This window comes from Camelus ferus, chromosome 2, assembly GCF_009834535.1.
Source record: "Camelus ferus isolate YT-003-E chromosome 2, BCGSAC_Cfer_1.0, whole genome shotgun sequence".
In the NCBI taxonomy this organism is placed as follows: Eukaryota; Metazoa; Chordata; class Mammalia; order Artiodactyla; family Camelidae; genus Camelus; species Camelus ferus.
In genome coordinates, this window is record NC_045697.1 from 76,503,289 (window position 1) to 76,523,976 (window position 20,688).

Consider the following 20,688-nt stretch of genomic DNA (forward strand, 5'->3'; position numbering starts at 1 on the left):
AATCTAATAAGTTTACTTTAGAAAGTTTAACTAGAAATTCTTCTCTTTTTTAAGATTTAATAATGAAAACTTGCCAGACAAGTACACATCTCTCTCTCTCTCTCTCTTTTTTTTTTTTTTTGCTTTTATAAGTCTATATTACTTGCAAAGCAACTAGATATAAAAGAAAATATCCTGGGTTTGATATTTTATTCATCTGAAAATATTGCTTTCCCAAGATTCTTCTTTCATCATTAAAAGAGTAAACCATTTGCATTTTAAAGATAGGCTTGCCAGCATGAGAAGCAGCCTTTTCCGTTTGTGTAATGTTTCATTGCACTTATTTGATCATAGCATTGAGGCAAGTTTCTTTTAAATAAGTTTGCCTTTTTATTATAGGCAATATATATGGTGCGAATACAGCTTATAAATCTCAAGGTATCAAAAATACATTTTGCTGCAGCTAAAATTATACAGGGCTGTAATTTTTATAAAAGAGAACTCCTGCCCTGCTGTGGCCACAGAAAGGAATTACATAAAAACACAGTTACTGAGTTGAATTGCAACAGCTTTGCAGGGAAGCTAAAACTGTGCAGATTTACAGTTATTTTCCTTAAAAAAATTTAATGTAAAAAGGTGTGTATATATATTACATATATTTCAGAAAATTACATAGGTAATTAACTATGTATTAATTAATTAAGTTTTTAAAAATCTGGATCCCTATACTACATAGTAACCGGCTGTTCGCAGCGGCTGTCTCAAAGTCTTTACCTCCTCTCCAAACCAGCACTCACTCCAAGTGATCTAATAGTATCTGAAAGCATAGAAACCACTGGACAAGAACTTCTGCAGCTCCCTTCCCCTCTTTGGCACCTCAGAATGTTAACGCTCATAAAAGCGTGGGCTTTGGACTCAGCAGGCCAGGGCTCTGCCGCTTTCTGACTTTGTCAAGCAAGTTGACCATGTTTGTCAATCTCTATAAACCTCAGTTTCCTCATCTGAAAAATGAAATCACTAACACCTATGAGATGGTTTAAATAAGACAATCTAATATAATTCCTCTGGGTAGACTCTCAGTGTTTTTTGCCTTATGCTTCTAATCTTCTTTCTGCTCTCTTTCTTTAGAAGATGGCTCAAATCTCTTCCAAGGTAAACTTCACCCCTGGTGAGCTCCATCCACACACTCTCAGCTACTTAACCTTCTTTCCTTCTGCCATCTTCAGTCCCCTCCCTCTCCGCAATTTTCTTCCCCATCTTACCCAAACGTACCCAGGTCCCACCATCTGTATGAACCCCTCTCTTACCACCTCAGCCCTCCTCTTCCTTTCATACCCAGCTGTGTTGGGAGGGATAAATCCTATATTAATTCACTACTATTATTTTTTAAATCTGCATTCACTTTTCTCTGCACTCTGGCTTCTCCTGACATCATGGTACTGAAATTAATGAATTAATTCACCAAACATTTACGAGTATTCATCATGATACCATGTTCCAGGACTGTGCCTAGTACTAGAGTCATATCTGTCCTCAAGTCACCATAATAATATACTTACTGGCTAAAGGTGACCAATGACCAATTGTCAAACCCAGTGGCTTCTGTTCAGTTTCACTCCATGTGGCTGTGACTTGCTGGAAACTCTGCCTCCTGAGCTTTCTTAGCTCCTGCTCTCCCAAGGCTCTTCTGCTCCTTTGATCTTGCTGTATCAACTTTGCAGTATCCTCTGGATCATGTGGGTGATTCCCTGGGCATCATCTTCAGCAATCTTCCCTCTCACTCTTTTAACTTTGCTCTGTGAACCTCCTATAATTACAGCCACAGTGGTGGGTATGTATGGGCATTTTTCTGAGAAGGGAGCTCATAGCTTTTATCAGCTCCCCAAGGACATCCATGACCTTCCCAAGCAAACCCCCTACCTGCTCCAGCTCATGTTTCAGCAGTTCATCCACTGACATGACTCTATCACCCAGATGCTGCTGACTCCTGGATCTCTAACCCTGGCCTTTTTCCCAATCCCACCAAGGTCCGCTCCTGGAGGGTCCTTCTAGAATAGTAGCTCTCACCAGGCAGAGGGCAGATCCTCAGCCTCCCGCTCTTTGCATCTCCCTCGGAGAAGACTTGTGTGGGATGGAGGTGATGGGCAGGGTGTGCACCGAATCACAGTCTCTGGGGGAAAGAAGCTCTTCTCCGACTTGGCTCTTGTATCCACTGAAGCATTGCTTGAGGCTCCAGGAAAAGCCTTCTTCTTTGGTCCAGCTCCTGGACATAGCTGCCCAGTTGCCTAGGGCCATTATTAAACAGTTCACTTTCATCAGAGTCCACTCTTCCCGAATAACCCAGCCTCATATCTGTTGATCAAATTCAACTGCTTCTACCTGTGAAAGGTCTTTGTAATCTATTACCACCAACCTCCCTGCTCTCCTCATTTCCTCAGGCTATCACAGACCCTCGTCGTCTCTGATCTGGACTCCCACATCAAGGTCCTAAACAGTCTATCTGCCTCACATCTTTCTGCTATCCCTCCATGTTCCAACACACAACTGCTTATTTCAATTTTAAAATAATCCTTCAATTTTTTTTATTGCCCACATAATAAAATCTAAATGCATCATGAAAGACCCACTTAAATCAGGCTCTCTCTTTCCTTTTTGAGTCGTGTTTCTAGCCATTCTTCCTTTCCTCTCTGTCACACACAACTGTTCATCTTCCCTTGGGCTCTCTCACCTCTCTGCCATTGCTCAGACTGGTCCTCATGCCCGAAAAGCTTTTTCCTGACCCTGAAGGAATCCAGCTCCTCCTTTGATGCTCAGCTCAAACGTGACCTCCTCTGTAAGCCTGCCTTTTCCCACCTGAGAGAATGAATCACTCCAGGACTCTCAAAGCAATTGTCCAAACCTCCAGTAAGCATGCATTGCTCACTCAGCTCTGCCATTCACAGTGTGTGTGTTTCTCTCCTGATTAGAATGACAGCTTCTTGGGGGCAGGAATCAGGCACAGTTATCCTGGCAACACCGTTGCATAGAACAGTGCCTGTCTCTGCTACATGTGCCTCAAATGCTTGATGGATGAAGAAAGAAATGAATGGCGAACATTATCATCACCAGCACTACCTCCTGCCCTCATGGGTTCCCACCTCTCCTGAAGAGAAAGCAGATGCTTTCAGAAAATACCCACAACTTTCACAAAACAGGTATTAAAATATGGAAAGGATCTATGAGATAGAAAAGAAAGAAGACAGGAATGAATGAAAACAAACCAAATTTTTCTTCTGGTGCAACTGCTTAGTTCTCTCTAGTTAGCATCTTGATTGGCGTATTGAGATGTGTTCAGTTTCTTAGAAGGAGCACCCTGGATGCAAGCTGAAGGGAACTGGGGCAGGAGATGATGTCTGGACTACAAATGGTAGTGATGGAGAGGAGGGAACAAACCAAAGAAACATTAAAGAAATGCCATTGTTAAGATGACACATTGAAGGGTGAGATGGAAGAGCAAGGATTTGTTCATTGATTCATTCAACTAATAACTCCTACTATGTGCCAGCACTGTGAGAGGTGCAGGGAATTCAGTGGTGAAAAACATATTGTCCCTGACTTCCAGATGCCAAGTTTCTGATACTGCAGTGGACTGTCTGATGGTGCATAGTAGTAAACATGCAACAACTCTTACTTAGGATGGAAGCCAATTTGGGAAGCATTACTATTTATCTCTTACAGAGTACAGCAGTGAACAATACCTGGGTACAGAGACAGATATGCCGATGATGAAACACCAGAGAGAAGATATCTGTTGTGTTCCAACAAAATGTTATTTAAATTTTTGATCTTAATTACAAAAGCAATATATGTTTATTGTAGAAAAATTGGAAAATACACACAGTTCCAAGGAAGGGAAAAAGATCTGTAAACTCATCACATAGCTATTATTTGTGTCCCTTCACACTTTTTTCAATGTACAACGCTCAGAAAATGCATACAATAACCACTGTGCCAATACCCTACATAGATCTTGTGGTCTGACTTTCATCACTTTAAACCTATTGTGAACATCTGTCCATTTCAGAAAATAAAATTCTACCATATCATTTTTAATGGTTGTATAGTATTCTACCCTATGGATGCTTCATAATTCATTTCATTAATCTACTATTTTCAATTGAGTATTTTAAATGTTTTACAAGTAACTGATAATAACGCTGGAAATTTATTTGGCTAGCTTAAATAAATGTCTCGAAAATGATAGTGTCTTTGGGGCCCACAGTAATTCAGAACTATGCAGTGAAGGGATTCTGGGAAATAGTTTCAGCTTAGCTAAATTGATATGATACAAATCCACCAGTCTATCCTTTGTTAACTTTGTATCCAAGTTGATCTTTTTAAAACCATATTTAATTTAATTTTCAAATAAGGTCAATAGCAACACTATACTTCTTCCTAACATAATACAATGACCTCTCATACAACTATAACATGCTCTCTCCAAAGAGAAAGCAAAGACCTTTTATCCATTTTGGGACGGTAATCATCTGTCTTTTGGATAAATCATATTCCTTCTTTGATATCCAGTATCTTAAATACTGAGAAGTTAAATGCTATCATCCAATATATTATATATGATAGGAGAATGGGAGACAAAAATAGAAAAAAATGGTTAATATATACAAAAATATTCATATCAAAATAAGAAAAAATACTCATAACTATTACAGTGCTTGTTTCTACAACTGCTCACATGGACATAGCTGGGATTTATCACTACAGTCTTCCACTACCCATTCCATCTTCCTTTTACCCTCAGAAAAAACCTCAGCTGGCAGTGGTTCCTTGCCTGCCAGACTGACCTAAACCTTATTGCATTGTTAAGTTTCCCATAGACTTGAATCACAGAATATGGAGGTACTAAGGCACCTCAGGAAACCTCCTTCATTCTGGACACACTCTTCTTTATTGTCATTTTGGGGTGATAATATAATTTCCCCTTGATTGTCAGGATCAACCCCCCTATTCAATACAGTACTCCTTACTTACTTTTTGATTCAATGGCATGAGGACACTGAAGGGGCAAGGTTACAGTCTCATCTCTAAGTAATGGAACCACTGATGTGTCCCTTGGTGGAAGGATTCCTCCTTTTAGGACTAAAACTTCTAGACCAGAAGAGCCTAAAGTTGTAGGAAATGGAAGGCAAAAATTCCACTAGTGGATCACTAGAAGTAGCAGTAAGAAGATTCACTGCCACCTTTTATACCTGATTCCTGGTTCTAAGAGAAACATCATATATTGACTAATTTACAGCACATGCTGCATCTTGGGAGACATTGTCCCAGCCCCAAAAGGTGTTGAAATTAATCTGGCATCATAACTGAATTTTCCAAAGGCCATTCCACCATTCCACACAGTTGCTTCAAAGTGATGGCACACATGCTACGACCAGTGAATTCCATGAACATGAATCCACTGCCACAGTTCATTTATTGTCAAACAAGTTCCTTGGCCAGGAACAATGCTGGTGGTACACTACAATGCTGAGTAAGGCATTCTTCAAGTCCACACAATAGTGATTTTGGTAGCAGCATTGTGGGCAAGGAAGGAAAATTTGTATCCAGTGTGAATATCTATTTAAGTAAGAACCAAGTGCCTACTGGAAGTGCTGCTATGTGATTAACCTGCTACCAAGTGGGTGGCTCACCCTCCTGGAGAATGGTGCCAGATTGTGGGCTCATTGATTTCTACTGTTGGTGGGTTGGACACTCAGCAGTGGCTCTAGCCAGATCAGCTATGACAAGTGAAAGTCCATGTGTAACCTCCATCTCTGCTGCCTTTGTTTGTGGACCCTTTGGCCCAGGACACAAGTGACTGGGAGGAGAGAATGACTCATGTCCACTGGATGGGTCATCTTATTCACCTGAGTATGTATATTCTTCCCTACATAGATTGCTCTTTGGTGGCTATTTATGTGGGGTACAAATAGCTTCACTTTTGTACCAGTACAGAGAGGTTTATCCACATGCCTTTCTATTGGACCTCCTCAACAACTTTCCAATCGTGTTCCTCCTGACTCCCTGGCCATCCATTCAGCCAAATGATTAGCACTGCCCATGAATCACTATAGATCTGCAACTCTGGCCATTACTCCTTCCAGGCAAAATGAAAAACCTGGTACAGTGTTAACATTCTGCCAGTTGGGAAGATAACCCCTCATCACTTGCTTCAGGTGAGGCTTCCCCCAAGTGAGGCTGTAATGCAAAGCCATTTGCTTTCAGGTAGTGTCAACACATTATGCAGAACTATCTGTAAAAGAGGCGCCCATTTTTTCATCTTCAGTTAACCTATCATAGGGCACTCTCCATAATGCCATATGTATAGGCTGAGAGAGAAGAGGCCGTGTGGCAGGAATGTGGGCCATGTGTATCTGGATTGTTTCTCATGCAATTTACATGTACCTTCAGGACTGACTCGAGCCTGATCTCCTGCATAACACTTTCATTTGATGATGGAATACTGCTGTGGACACCCATGTTTATGGGTTGATAGGTCAGATGATGCCAAATTGGTGATGACCGGTCCATGTTTCATGGTAACTTGTCACCCTTGGTCAATAGCTTAGTCTGTACTAAGCAAGCCAGAGGCTAATTTCTCAAAGGAAATTATTTATCTGCAGAGGATGGCATAGGTCTGCGCTAAAACCCTATGGCTCCATGCTGTAATTCACCTAAATGGACTCATCAAAAGCTTCATAGAGCATCCTTATCTGCCACAGACAATTCAAATGATATTGGATCTGCTGAGTCATATGGTCCAAGTGACAGAGCAGTTTGCTTGGAAGGCTGGACCTATTGCATAGCCTTTGCTTGTACAGGGTCCTACTCAAAATCAGCAGGTTATTGGATTACTCACTAAATGGATTGGAATAACATGACCAAGTGAGGTATATGTTGTCTCCAAAGTCCTAAGTGTCTCCCTAAGCATTGTGCATCTTTCTAAGTGGAAGGAGGAGTTAGATGCAGCAACTATCCTTTACCTTGGAAGGAATAGCTCACATGTTACAAACTACTAGACCCCTAGAAAATTCACTGAGAAGCCCTTGATCTTTTACTGTGCTTATTTTCCATTCTTTGTCAAGTGTGTGTCTTACCAATGTATCTAGTGTTGTTGCTACTTAGATCACTAGGTCTAATCTTCATAATATTAATGCAGTGGTATAGTGTGATATCCCGTGAATGAAAAGGCAATAGAGTTTCCCACAAATCAAATTATAACATAGGGTTGGAAATTTGATATAGTCCTGAGATAGGGCTGTGAAGTTGTACTGCTGACCCTACCATTTGAAAACAAACTTCTTCTGTTGGTCTTTACCAGTGTGTAGATCAAAAAACATCTGGCAGATCAATAGCTACCTAATGACTATTGGGGATGTGATGTGCTCCAGCAATGAACCCATGTGTGGAACAGCAGCTGCAGTTGGAAGCATTACATGACTAGGTTTACATTAATGCACTGCTATTCTCCAAGATCCATCTTTCTTTCACAAGGGCCAAATTGGCTAACTGAATGCAATGTGGTAGGAATGGCCACCCTGCATCTTTCAAGTCCTTGAGGGTGGCATCAACCTGTGTAGTCACTTCTGATTTATCATTTTGGAGGGAAAGGCAGTTTTGTTGGCTCCATTTAGCCTTTCCCACCACTAGAGTCCTCACTCTGTGGGTCAGAAACCAAGGTGGGGAGTCTTCTCATATCTGAGGATGTTTATTCCAATCATGCATTCCAGAGCTAATCCCAGTGTCCTCACTACATCTGGAAGGAGAACTAAAATGAGAGCAGTGATGAAAGGGAACTTGTTCCATGTGTTCTCTGTGGTTACAGTGGGCATGTACCTATGTTTTACTTGCAAATTTTAATTTTAAAAGTTTAAAATGACAATAATAACGACAAAATCCACAACTTAATATTGCATCTGAAAGAGTTTGTATAGATCATGAGACATAATAGTACCTCACACAGTGCCTGGTATAGAACTACCCCTCAAAAAATACTGGTTGAGCTGGGGAAAATAACATAGTCCTGCTTATAGGAAACCGAGAGGAAAACAGCATAGTTCAAGAGACTGTCATCTAAACTGGAAAATGTCTTTGGAAACAAGTCTAGGTTAAAACTGTATCTTATTATCTGACCAAAAAAAAAAAAAAAAAAAAAAAATTCCTCTCTACTACATACTTAAATGTAGATATAGCATTTACGAAAATAGGGGAAGACACGGGTTATTTAAAATAGTATTTTGGTCACATCAAGGTATCTGCTTTAGGCATCTTGTGGAGATGATCTGACATTTGTGATAGATCTAAACTGGGTACATATTTTTAAATTTTATAATATATTAATTTACCAATTATAAGTGACGATTGTTATCATTACTATCACCACTATTTCTTCAGGAAGGAAAAGCTCAGCAACATAGGACTTTCTCAAGCTCTTGAAAAATCCGGTAACAAAAAAGGCAGAGCTTTCCAAACGTCCCCATTCATCCTCCCGCTCTGGGAACCTAGAGCATCCCACGTCCAATCAGCTTCCAAATCCCCACCGTCGCAAGTGGGAGGGGCTCAGAAGGATTCGGTTCCTCCTGCTTCTCTAGCTTGGCCACGTCTGAAGCCCTGTAGGTCCTTGAAGGTACATAAATCACCTGCTTATACATTGGCAATAACTGAGCTTCTCATTCAAATTAATATTTCGCAAGATTCAGTAGTACATAGTTTGAAGTCTCATCACTTATCTGTTTTTATAGTTTCTCCCTTTTCTTCTATCGGCATATAAGCTGCTTCCGAGCGTTGCGGACCTGCAGGTCCCTTCCCCGCGCACGCGCCGGCGAAAGGGAGGGGCGGGCCTGTTTCCGGGTGGCGCTTGGGGCTCCAGGCCGAGCTGCCCCTGCCGCCACCGACATGGAGAGTTTGTACCGAATCCCGTTCTTAGTGCTCGAATGCCCCAACCTGAAGCTGAAGAAGCCGCCCTGGGTGCACATGCCGTCGGCCATGACGGTGTACGCTCTGGTGGTGGTGTCTTACTTCCTCATCACCGGAGGTAACGGCCTGACTGGGTCCCGAGAGGCGCTGAGGCGCGGAGAGCCGGCCCGCGCCGTGGGCGCGTCTGCTCGGCTGGCTCTCAGCCCGGGAAAGCTTCGCTCTGCTCTCGATCTTTTCGGAGGATGGAGGGAAGTTCTGGGGTCCCAAGTGTTAACGGCCCAAGGGTTTACTTGCCCTGCCGCCCTGTCCTGTATCTTGAGAGGACTCGTGTTCTCACTCCCTTTGCTCTCCCTCTCCTAATCTTTTAGCCAAGCGATCCGAGTCGAATAATGTCTTTTTCAAGCCCAGATTGTTGCTCTCTTTTATTTATTTATTTTTTGCATGCCATAAGTTGTTTGACGGAGGTCCTGGGAAAGTCTTTTCTGGCCCATTCTACTTCCACAGTTGGTCGAGAGAGTGTGGGACTCTCTTACCTTCTCTTTGTCTACGGACCCTGAATCCTTGAAAGAGAGTTGACAGTCCTTAGGTTTGAGCTAACAAACCTAAGGGTTTGGTGTTGCTTTTGCCCCAGTCAACAATAAGTATGAATGGGAACTTCTGAAACCACGGTTTGGATAAATATTTGAGACTGAGGATAGATTTGCGGAAGGTTATCTTACTTCAAAGAGCGGAAGTCGAGAATTTAAAGAATAAGGAAAATAGCATTATTGTTGAACACTGCTGCACTATCATCTTATCCTGTCCCTTGCAGAAGGGGCGTCTCTTTGTATAGTGGTGAGCTGGCAATCAGGCTACAGTCTTTTCATAGCCACCACCCTTTCAGGCCGCGGTTCTGTGATTTACTCAGCTGTGTGCTACTGCACTTTTAGATTTTGGGAAGTGGGGTATTTAATTTGTCAATTATAAAAATAGATTAGGGAAAGGAAGAGCAGATGGTTTTACTTTTAAGGCAATAGTCATAGACATCTTCATTTTCATAGATGTTTTGTGAGAATAGTTGGCACTGAAGAGACAAGCGTCAGAAATTATGTGGGCTTAGTTCTAGGGTGTACCTTTGGATTTACCCTCCTCCCAAATCTAGAATAGTAACAGTTAACTTATTTAAATGAATTACATTTTAGATATTTTTTTACGTTGGTAAGATATTATCCTAGCAGTGCATTAGCATTAACATCTGCTTGGCACATTAATAGGTGTTGTATTGAATAAACAAAATTTTAAGTGCATTTAAAAAAAATAAGTCTTCATCTGCTAGAAATCTTTTCTGTAACTCTACCTCTCTTGGAGCCAGGGCCTTTGCTAGAAGCTTCACAGTTTTCATTCTGGCCACTTTCCCCCTGGATTATTGTAATGGGGAGATTCTTTGCCCCAATTTCCAGGGAAAGTAAAAGGAAATCTTTTAGTGGCCAAGCTGTCTCATTCAGGGAATTGGTTTGCCACTGGAAAGGAGTCTCTTGTAAAAACTGTGGGTGTACCTTTATAAATAAACAATATTTATTACTGAGAAATATTCAGCAAATAGTATACTGAGTCCTTACTAAGTTCCAGGCACTAGGTACTGGGGACAACAGTGAATGAAACAGGTAAGGGCCCTGCCCTTCTGAAGCTTATAATGTCATGGTTGAGACATGTTAAATATCACATACATTTTTTTCCATTGCGAACTTCCACAAATGCATTAAAGGAAAGGAACAAGAGGTTATGAGACAATAATGGGAGTTGGGAACATCATTTACATTGGAGTGCGGTTCTGAGGAAGTGACATGTTAGCCAAGATCAGAAAGACTGGGGGAAATGGTATGCTAGGCAGAGGGAAAAGTATGGACCTATATAGGACTGAGAGACCAGTTAGGTGAGTTTTGTGGTTCATTTATACTAGACGACGTTGGTGGCAGCAGAGATGGAGGAAAATTTAATGAAAGATATTTTGGAAGTAGTTTCAGTAGATCTTTTTATTTGTTTGTTTTTTTAATGGAGGTACTGGGGATTGAACCCAGGATCTTGTGCATGCTGAGCATGCAGTCTACCACCGAGCTACACCCTCCCCCCAAGATTCAGTAGATCTTGATGATGGATTGATTGGATGTAGGAGGAGAATGAAGTGTGAAGGAATCTTATTGGTGTCTGATTTAAGCACAAGTAGGTGGAAGTGTAATTTTCTGAGACTGAAGAAATGAAGTTTTTTTGGTGGGGAATGGTGAATCCAGATCTTTTTGGAATATATCATAGTTGGACATAGCCAAATGTAAATAGTTGGATATATCAAGTTTGCAGATAGGAGTCTAGAACTGAGAAAAGAGGTTTATGTTAGTCAATAACACATGTTTTCTGAACTCCTCACACAAGCCAGATATTGAAGAACATAGACAAATTTTCTCTTCTTAGGTAGCTTACAGCTAATTTTTAAAAATTAAGGTATAGTTGATTTACACCATTATATAAGTTTCAGGTCTACAACATAGTGAGTCACAATTTTTAAATGTCATACTCCATTTATAGTTATTATAAAATATATTATAAAATATAATTTTAATGGTGCTAACATTATTTGATAGGTGTTGGCACACTGAGAGTTATTAGAGTTGAAAGCCTGAAGGAATAAGTTCAACTGGGGAGAGAATGTAGGAAAAGAGGACAGTGGATCAAGCCCTAAGGAATGCCGTACACTTAGTGCTTCCCTAGAAGAGAAGGCTCAGTTAGAGAGGTAGCAAGAAAACATGGACAGGAGTGTCACAAAGGCCATGAGAAGCCATTTTTTTTCCTCCAAGAAAATGGCCTTAGTAAACTGGATCAAGTCCTGCTGGGAAGCTTCCTAAGATGAGAGCTGAAAAGTGTCCTTTGAATCTGACAATATGGAGGTCATTGGCCACTTCGGCAAGAGTAATATCAGTGGTGACAGAAGCCAGATTGGAGGGTGTTGAATGAAGGGTGAGAATGTGGAGACAGCAAATTTATGTTTTTGTTTTTTTCCCCTGGAAGGAAACCTGCCTATTTTTCAGAAAGGAAGCATAGAAATGGGATGTTAACCAGGAGGATCTAGAGTCAAGGGAATGTTGATGTAGGGAACAAGAGGTTGAAAATACAGGACTGAGGTATCCAAAGGAACAAAGTCTCTGAAGAGGCAAGAGGGGACCGAGTCCTGATTATTACAAAAAGGATCCCACATTGATAAGGGGAGGGACTCTTCCTGTGTTGTAGCTGGAGGGAAGGAGGTGAGGCTGGGTGCAGATACCACTTTGTAGGTTTGGCGAGGGGGGGGGGGGGATTAGGGAATCCCTATGTGATTGTTAGTCAGGGCCAAAGGAGACAGTCTTGCTATGCTTAGTGAAAGCTAGAAGTGAGGATGGTGGAAACTAGTGGAAAAGATAAAGAATAGATGTTGACAGTGGAAGACTGGGAAAACTGTTAATGTTGATGGACATGAATATTAATAATCATGATGATTACGACACAATGATGGATATCAACATTAATGATCATGAATCTCTAGTATTGCCAGTCTGCCTAATGGTGTGATTTTAAAATGTCTCATTTTACTTTTAAGCAAGATTTCTCTAGTTACCTCTCAATTTATTGAAACAAATCCAAGCATATGTGGAATATTTTCTTGAACTAAAATGAACTTAATGTTAAATCTCCTTTATTGTGGAGTCATTCTTGAGTTTAGAAACAGTTACTCTGGGGGAGGGAAATAGCTCGGTGGTAGAGCATGTCCTTAGCATGCATGAGGTCGTGGGTTCAATTCCCAGTACCTCCATTAAAAAAAAAAGAAACAGTTACTGAATAAATTTCTTTTATGAAATACCTCTTTTAGAGATAGTATTGTTTAAAAGTCATTCTCAAATACTTAGTTGAATATCATATTGTATATCAACTTTACGTCAATAAAATAATAAATAAAATACTGAGTTGAATTTCTGAGTGGTTTATCTGAATAAATGGTTTATCAGGGATAAGCTGGGCCTCATTTGATGACAATAATACATCATAGCAGTCCTATTTAAATATAAATGAACCTTTAGAGACAGATGAAAACTGTAATTCTGTGTTATAATTGGAATCCAATCTAATATATGCTGTTGTCTTTCACACAGGAATAATTTATGATGTTATTGTCGAACCTCCAAGTGTTGGCTCTATGACGGACGAACATGGGCATCAGAGACCAGTAGCTTTCTTGGCCTACAGGTAAAAGATACCATTCTGAATGATTTGGTGCTGGGAAAGAAGATTGCCGGGGGATGCCTACCTATTTAAAAATACAGTGAGACCGCTTGGGTCCATCTGTATTTAGACAATAGCTAAATTTAAAATGCTAAATTCAGAGATTGCAGGAAGTGGACAAGAACAAGAGTAGAAGTATATTATTCATTTACTCATTCATTAGGGAATAAAATATTTCACAGTGATTGGCATGACCACGTATATAAGGGAGGGTATCAGTTTAAAATACATTTATAGATTATTCTGGGGCTCATCAAACCACTGGTACCTGTTTATTTGTAAGTCAGCCTTTATTGGAATTAGGCACGTACATTTGTTTCTATATTGTTTATGGCTGTTTACAAGCTACAGTGGTTAAGTGTGACACAAACCATATGGCCTGCAAGCCTGAGATATATACAGTCTGATTATTTAAGAAAAAATTTGTAGACCCCTGAATAAACTGTTAAATGAGAAAACTGATGTTTGAACCTTGTGTGTTCTATGTCAGCAATGAACACCATTGCAGTGTGGTTTGTTTCATCTGAGAAATGCTTGTTGTATTGCCTTCTAAAAACTTCTTGGTAATTGTCTCCCTAAATGTAGCTGTATATTTGTATTTACACTTACATTAATGGTATTCCTTGCGTAGAATATTCCTGGAAGGATTACTGTGATTCTCTGTGGAGGGGATCTCGATGCCAGGAGATCTTGTTGGTAGGGAGACCTTTGACAGTGTCATCATTTGTTTGGATTCTGGAACTGCTATATGTGTTGGATTTTCAGTTAATACAATTAGTTCTTCTTTACATATGCTGATGTGTAAATCACATCTTTAATAGAGTGATTTGCTTTTTGGGGTCCATGAGCTCCAAGAATTTTGAAAGCTTTTCATCCCTAGAAAAATCAGATACATATATATGCAAAAATTTGCATATAGTTATAAGGCTTTATAGATTGCTGGAAATCTTTGTGGGGTTCATAAAGCCTCAGTTAAGAACACTTGCTTGTAAAAAACTTCCCTTTGAAACAAGAGGCTTATTTATTATCATAAAATTCAGGAAACATTTCTAACCAATTCAAAATTAATTTGAAATTGATAGTAGAAATTTAAATAGGAGAACTTTTAAAACCTAAAGTTCTGGTTAAAGGGTCATACAATAGTTGGCTTTTAATAAGTTTTAATTTTACAGAGACAGTTGCATTAGTTGAAGTTTTAAAATTAAAAACTTTTTTTGAACATAAGCTCCATGAAAACAAAGATTTTTGTCTCCTGATCATTGTTGTACCCTCTGAACCTAGAACAGTGCTTGATACGTAATAGACTCTGCATAGATGCTTGCTGAAATGATATCCAGAAATAGAAAATAGTTGTAAAGGTAAGAATAAAAAATAAGCACAAACATTTTTAGCAGGAATAGGAATTTCAATCTAGGGAAAATTTTTAAAATTTTTCTGGGAATTTGCATTTATTGTTTTGCTGTGGTCTTTCTTTTTCAGAGTGAATGGACAGTATATTATGGAAGGACTCGCATCCAGCTTCCTGTTTACAATGGGAGGTTTAGGTTTCATAATCCTGGACCGATCCAATGCACCAAACATTCCAAAACTCAATAGATTTCTTCTTCTATTCATTGGATTCGTCTGTGTCCTATTGAGTTTTTTCATGGCTAGAGTATTCATGAGAATGAAACTGCCGTAAGTTGTTAAGTACTTTGTGTAATCAGCAACTTAACCTGAAAACTGGTAAAAATAATTACCTGGATCATATAAAATCATAGGAGACTTAATTTACCCCTCATTTAAACAGATGAGGAGTTTGTGACTTGCTCAGGGTTATAGGTAGAAGTAAAATTGAGACCAATAGGTCTTCCTGACTGTTATTTCCATACATGTTCATGAGAAAATTCAGTCATTTTATTGTAGCATCAGTGACCACTGGCTGGAGATGTTTCTCCAAAGTGCTTTTTGGTTAATCTGTGACATAAGGAATTCCCATATTAATAGTATTAGCGGGGAATATTTTCAAGCTATTAGTTGCTGCTGCTGTTTTTTTTTTTAAATGTTTCAATTTTTTAATTTTTTTACTTTTTAGTGAAGTACAGTCAATTACAGTGTGTCAGTTTCTGGTGTACAGCACAATGTCCCAGTCATGCATGTACATAGATATATTTATGCTCTTTGAATATTGATGTGAGGAAAACCCATTAAGCCTTGGACAAGATGGAGAGTTACTGACTCTTCAAAAACTGAGGAAAGGATTTCATATATATAATGATTATTTTGATTCAGAAAACTTGCACCATCTTTAGAACAAAAGTAAATCGATTATATGGCAACTTTTATCATTCTATTTAAGATCATTCATTTGAAATATGGACAGATCTGATCATATTTCCCTATACTCTGATTTCACCTATGGATACATTAGTAACTACAGGAACTTTGGGCAAACATAAAAAGGTTAACTCTTAGAAAGTTTATTTTTTAGGGAATATGTTAAATATCAAGTGGGAACTATACTTTATTTATTAAAACTGATACTTTCTGATTTTATTGTAAGAGATAAGAGGGAATACAAGAATTTGTTTGAATTTCACAAGTTGACTTGTTCTGTGGCTTAAGCTGTCTGTGTCCATAACACATCTGGGATAGAGGGAACAGGCTTCCCCTGGAAAGTCAGGAGTATTTATCCTGCACTCGTGTTCCCGTCTTAGCCCTCCAGGATGGGAAAAGAGAGCAGTGTTCCTTGTCAGCTGATGATCTGTGTGGCCATGTGGCTCTTTCAGACTCTTCTGCCAATAGCTCTTATTTTTGTCCCTGGAAAAGCTTTGGCCATTTGCTAAATTGTTTGAAGACTGATTTATTCCAGCCTCCTCTTTTTGTTCCTCTTTGTTCTGCCCTTGTTGGAAAAGGTAGACTGATAGGAAGAGACTGAAGTTTTTCATAGTGAAACAAGAAAAGATATCCTCCCAGAGAGCATAAAGAGGCTATTAAAAGTTAACAACCAAAACAGAAGGAACCTTTGGAGGCATATAGCAGAGCAGAAGAAGTGGGCAGATTTGCTCACAGAACCAGATTTGTTCCCATTCTACTTAAGCTTCCTATTCTTCCTTAAGGGTTTAAGTCTTAGGATGTGTGTTTTTCTTTTAGCGCAAGCATTTGGCTTTCAGGATAACAGCTATCTGCTGCTCACAAAAAAGCTCTGAGAAGTGTTTAAATCTCTGGATTGCTTTCATCTTACTTTTGCAATTATTTACGTAAACATTTATCTTGTCCCCATCCTATAGGCCAGTGTCTGAGATTGTTAACTAAGATAACAATAAGAAAAAGAGTATACTCTCTGGGTTTTAGGTGTAGATTATGTGTAGATGTAATCAAAGCAGAACAGTAGTCTAAACAGAGAATTGCTGCTTTCTGTAACTTGTTGTGCAGCTAAATCTTAAGATTTAACTTTCTAAGAAGAAGGGATTTATGGTCCCCCCCTTTTTTTTTTTTTGGAGGGGGGCTAGCGGGAGGTAATTAGGTTTATTTATTTTTTCAGTGAAGGTACTGGGGATCGAACTCAGGCCTCATGCGTCCTAAGTGTGCACTCTGTATGCATTCTATCGCTGAGCTATACCCTCCCCCACTATGGTCCCTTCTTTGGTATGATTTCTCATCTATAGCTCCTAATGCCTGGTATCTTGGGTATGGAGTGGGGAGAAGCAATGGATAGTTTTGGAAAATAAAGGGAAGCAATAGTGTTGTATTTTCTGGAATATTTGCAGGCCTCAAAAGAGCCTAGTGTGTGGGCCTCCATATTGCACATGATAGGGGTGTGGTTAGTACCACCAGCAAGGAGGGGAAGTGTCTTTCTTTTTGTGCACACATTCTCTTTGATGTCCCAATGTATATAAGCAGTTTAATATATACGTGGAACAGCAACGACAACAAGAAGACAGTAACCAGTAACCATGAGTTTTTTCCCATCAAATAAGCGGCTAGCATCCGAGATAAAGGATGGCCATGCTAATCGATGCATCATGGTAACCTCCAGGGATGTATTCTCACAAAGAATCTGATACCATCTTTAGCAAGAGGTGCCTTTAAAAAGGAGAAAGCAGTAGCAATGGAGTGGTACTACTAGCTGTATGTTTTCTGTTGTATGCTTTTTTAAAGACCTGACATCTTCCCTGAAGATACAATTGTACAAATTAAAACATGGCTTTGTTTGATGCATAAGTAGAGGTCATACACTAATTACAAGGAAGAATACCACAAACATGTAGCTGTATCAAGAGACTGATGTCCAAAAAAAAAAAAAAAGAGAAAGAGACAGATGTCCAAAAGTCAGTGTTCACATATCAGCAAAAGCCGATGACAACTGTCCCTAAAGAGTCCTCAGGACTTTTGTTTCACTGTGGAAGCCAGCTGTTGAGTAATTTCCTACTGGTGCAGGTATTAGTAGACACTGACTTAAAATCTTCTCGACCCTTTTTTCTTCTTGTTAAACCTTTTTTTTTTTTTTTTTGTCTTGTGAAGCTTAAGTCTTAAAGTATGCTTTTTGTGAAGTAACAGGCATTATAGTAGCATATTTATGTGGAGGTCTTCAAAGCCATTAGGTACCCTAAGAGCCTTTTTATTGTTTATTCAATTTTGAGGGGGTGAGTAGAGGTGAGAAGTACTGGATTATATCAGAGTCATCATGAAGGCGGTTGTGTGAGATGAAAGTTCTCTCTGTACTCAGAGTGTGGGTTGGCCAGGCTGATAAAGCAGAAGGAAAGGGGCTGATGAGTTCTAGGGAGATCACGTTGACTGCAGGTGGATCCGAGCCCTCCAGGGAGTCGGGGGAGTCCAGGAGCTGGAAAGGAGGAAAATCACATTGTGTCTGCTGATACGTCAGGCACTATAGTAGATCTCAACCCTCTGGAGCAGTTTGTAATCCCCACCTTAGAGATGAAGAAACTTGAGACTCTGAACTAATAATAGCTAACATTTGTCCAGTGCTTCTTACCATGAATGGCAGTTACTGTGTTAGTAGACTCTCTTATATAATCCTTCAAACCCTTTGATGTAACTCCGTTTTACAGATGAGGAAACTGAGTGAAGTCTGCCTAGGCTTACCCACAAGTTTTAGAAGCAGGGTCAAAAGCAGAGAAGTTCTAAAGGCATCAGCGGAGACAGGGTGTATTGAATCCTTTCTTAATGTGAATAGCTTTACACAATTTTTCTGTTTTTTTTCCTTGATCCTGCAGATCTTTAATTAATAATAGGTTGCAAGGATTTATTGCAAAAGAAAGGATTTGGAACTTTATAAAAGCAAACTTAATGCTTTAATTTGAAGAGGATTTCAGGGCCTAAGTTGTACATTTCGAACAAGGATCTCCTGTGTGATTAGTGTGAAGTTTGACTTTCTCAACAGCTACAGTTAACACCCCTGCCTGCTGTCAGGATATTTCCTACAGAAACAGAGGTGCAGGGCAGATGCTTCTGCACACTGTTTCTGGAGGGGTCAAGGGCTCACCTCCCAGGCATGAACAGCTTCTGATCCCCCTACCTTCTTTTTTGGTAATATTAGGGTTTGTAGGAAATCCACACCAACTTCTTCCCATAAAAATGTTTATGCAGTTGTGAGAGTCCAAAGGAAATTGATTCCAACTCTTAACTTTAACTTTCACATAACAGACATTTCCTTTACTTTTTCCCCTGCATCCTGTGTTTAGCATATTGGTTTGTAGCTTTGTCCTTTGAGGGGAAAGGGTAATGGACCCAAGGCCTAGCAATGTATATATTTATTGAGGAGGGTGGTGGGGATATGAAATACGAACCATGATGAGGTATCACAACTATATTTTCAGATTGTCATTTGATTCATCATAAAATTTGTTTGGGACAAGTTTGAAATGTTGCTTCCTTTTCGTTTTTTGTGTTTATAATTGTTTTTTACAGGGGCTATCTGATGGGTTAGAGTGCCTTTTGAGAAGAGAACCATGGATATTGAATTTGCTCCTGTTAATGATGTTTTAAAGGCTGTACCAATCCTCTGATACGAAATATGGAAAAGGATGAAAAGCAGCAGAAAAGAAACATCTAGTGAAAACATAGGAAGCATGGTAAAGCTTGGACTAGAAGGTCTTCTTAGTATCAAAGAGACAAGCTTATCAGTATTTCTTCCTGCTGGCCTGTACTGACATACCAACGATGTTACGCGGCATTTTCTTCTTCGTTTTTTTTTTTTTCCCCTTAAAGAAAATATACTTCATTTCTACAGCAACAATATTGAATAAAGTGATTATTTTTACAACCCCCTTAACATTTTTTGGAGATGACATTTCTGACCTTCAGAAATTAATGTAAAATCAAGAAGCGAGAGCCCATAAGCTGAGAACTCTGGACAGCTGATCAGCTTTCCCTGTGGTGCTTTGCCTTTAAACAGAGCGTGTGGATAGCACGTCATTTCAGATATGTATGTAAGACTGTTTCCTGAACAATAAGCTGTATGAAAGGAGCAGAAATAAATAATTTTTCTAATTAACACCTTTTAAATTTGTTTTTTAATTGACTGATGGTATTATTCTTTGGTCTATAATTACTCAGTCCCATCTTGTGACTTTCTTAGCTACAGTTGGTAGCCGAAGCCTCCAAGTGTAGTGGGGAGGATGCCTTACGTGGGGAAGTTCTAATGTCCAAGCACAGGCTGCACGTCTGTGTTGTAAATGTGATAGTGTTAGATGAAAGTTCCTTTCAGGTATTCATTTTCCGTAATTACCACAACTTTGAGCACATCTAAAACCACCTCGAGCCAGTTCTTCTAGCCAGGCCTTTGAGTTCTCCCCAATCTGGCCATGAACTTCACTTCTCTAGTGCCTTGATTAATTCTTTTCCTAAGATCTTTGTAGTAAAATTTTCTCTTGAGGATTGCTTTTTTTTTTTTCTTTCTAATTACAAGACTGGTTTTGCTGTAGCTGTTCATTAAATTTAAAAAGATTCATTTATTTGGAGTACCTATTATATGCCGGGCAGCCCTGAGGGTTATGGAGATAAATAAGACAGATAAAATCTCTGCCCTCATAGAGCTTGTGTTCTTATAGGGAAGCCAGATAATTGAAAGATAAGAAATGTTTATAAAATTTCAGGTACTGATAAATACACAAGAACAAAGCAAGACTTGTTAATAGTCTGTCCTAGAGTGACTGGTGTGGGGAGAGGAGGTTGCTATGCTCCAAAGCTCTGAGCAAGGAAAACAAGGCCTATATGTATGCACCAACTTTAAGGGCTGATTTAGCTTTAATTGCATTTTTTTGTTATTTGGTCATAGTTTAAAACCTTGATTAAATCAGACGGACAGACAGTAACACAAAGGTGTTAAGGTTTCAAAAGATCTTTTCCTGAATGACTGAGCAGTAAACAGTTCCTCTTAAGCACCACCAGATGGTGGTGTTAAGGTTTGGTGTGTTTTTCTATGTCAGCAGCTCTTAAAATTTTGGTTCGGTTTTGGTTTTTGTTTTTATA

The 20,688-nt window shown here is 39.5% G+C and overlaps 1 protein-coding gene across 1 annotated transcript; it reads left to right on the forward strand.

The window, feature by feature from the left end:
* The first annotated feature begins 8,839 nt into the window (after positions 1-8,839).
* On the forward strand, positions 8,840-19,722 carry OSTC (oligosaccharyltransferase complex non-catalytic subunit). The gene is made up of 4 exons (XM_006184641.2): positions 8,840-9,049; positions 13,086-13,179; positions 14,695-14,892; positions 19,126-19,722. Exons 1-4 carry the CDS (start codon positions 8,911-8,913, stop codon positions 19,142-19,144), a joined length of 450 nt encoding a protein of 149 aa, XP_006184703.1. The 5' UTR covers positions 8,840-8,910; the 3' UTR covers positions 19,145-19,722.
* The last annotated feature ends 966 nt before the right edge of the window (positions 19,723-20,688 follow it).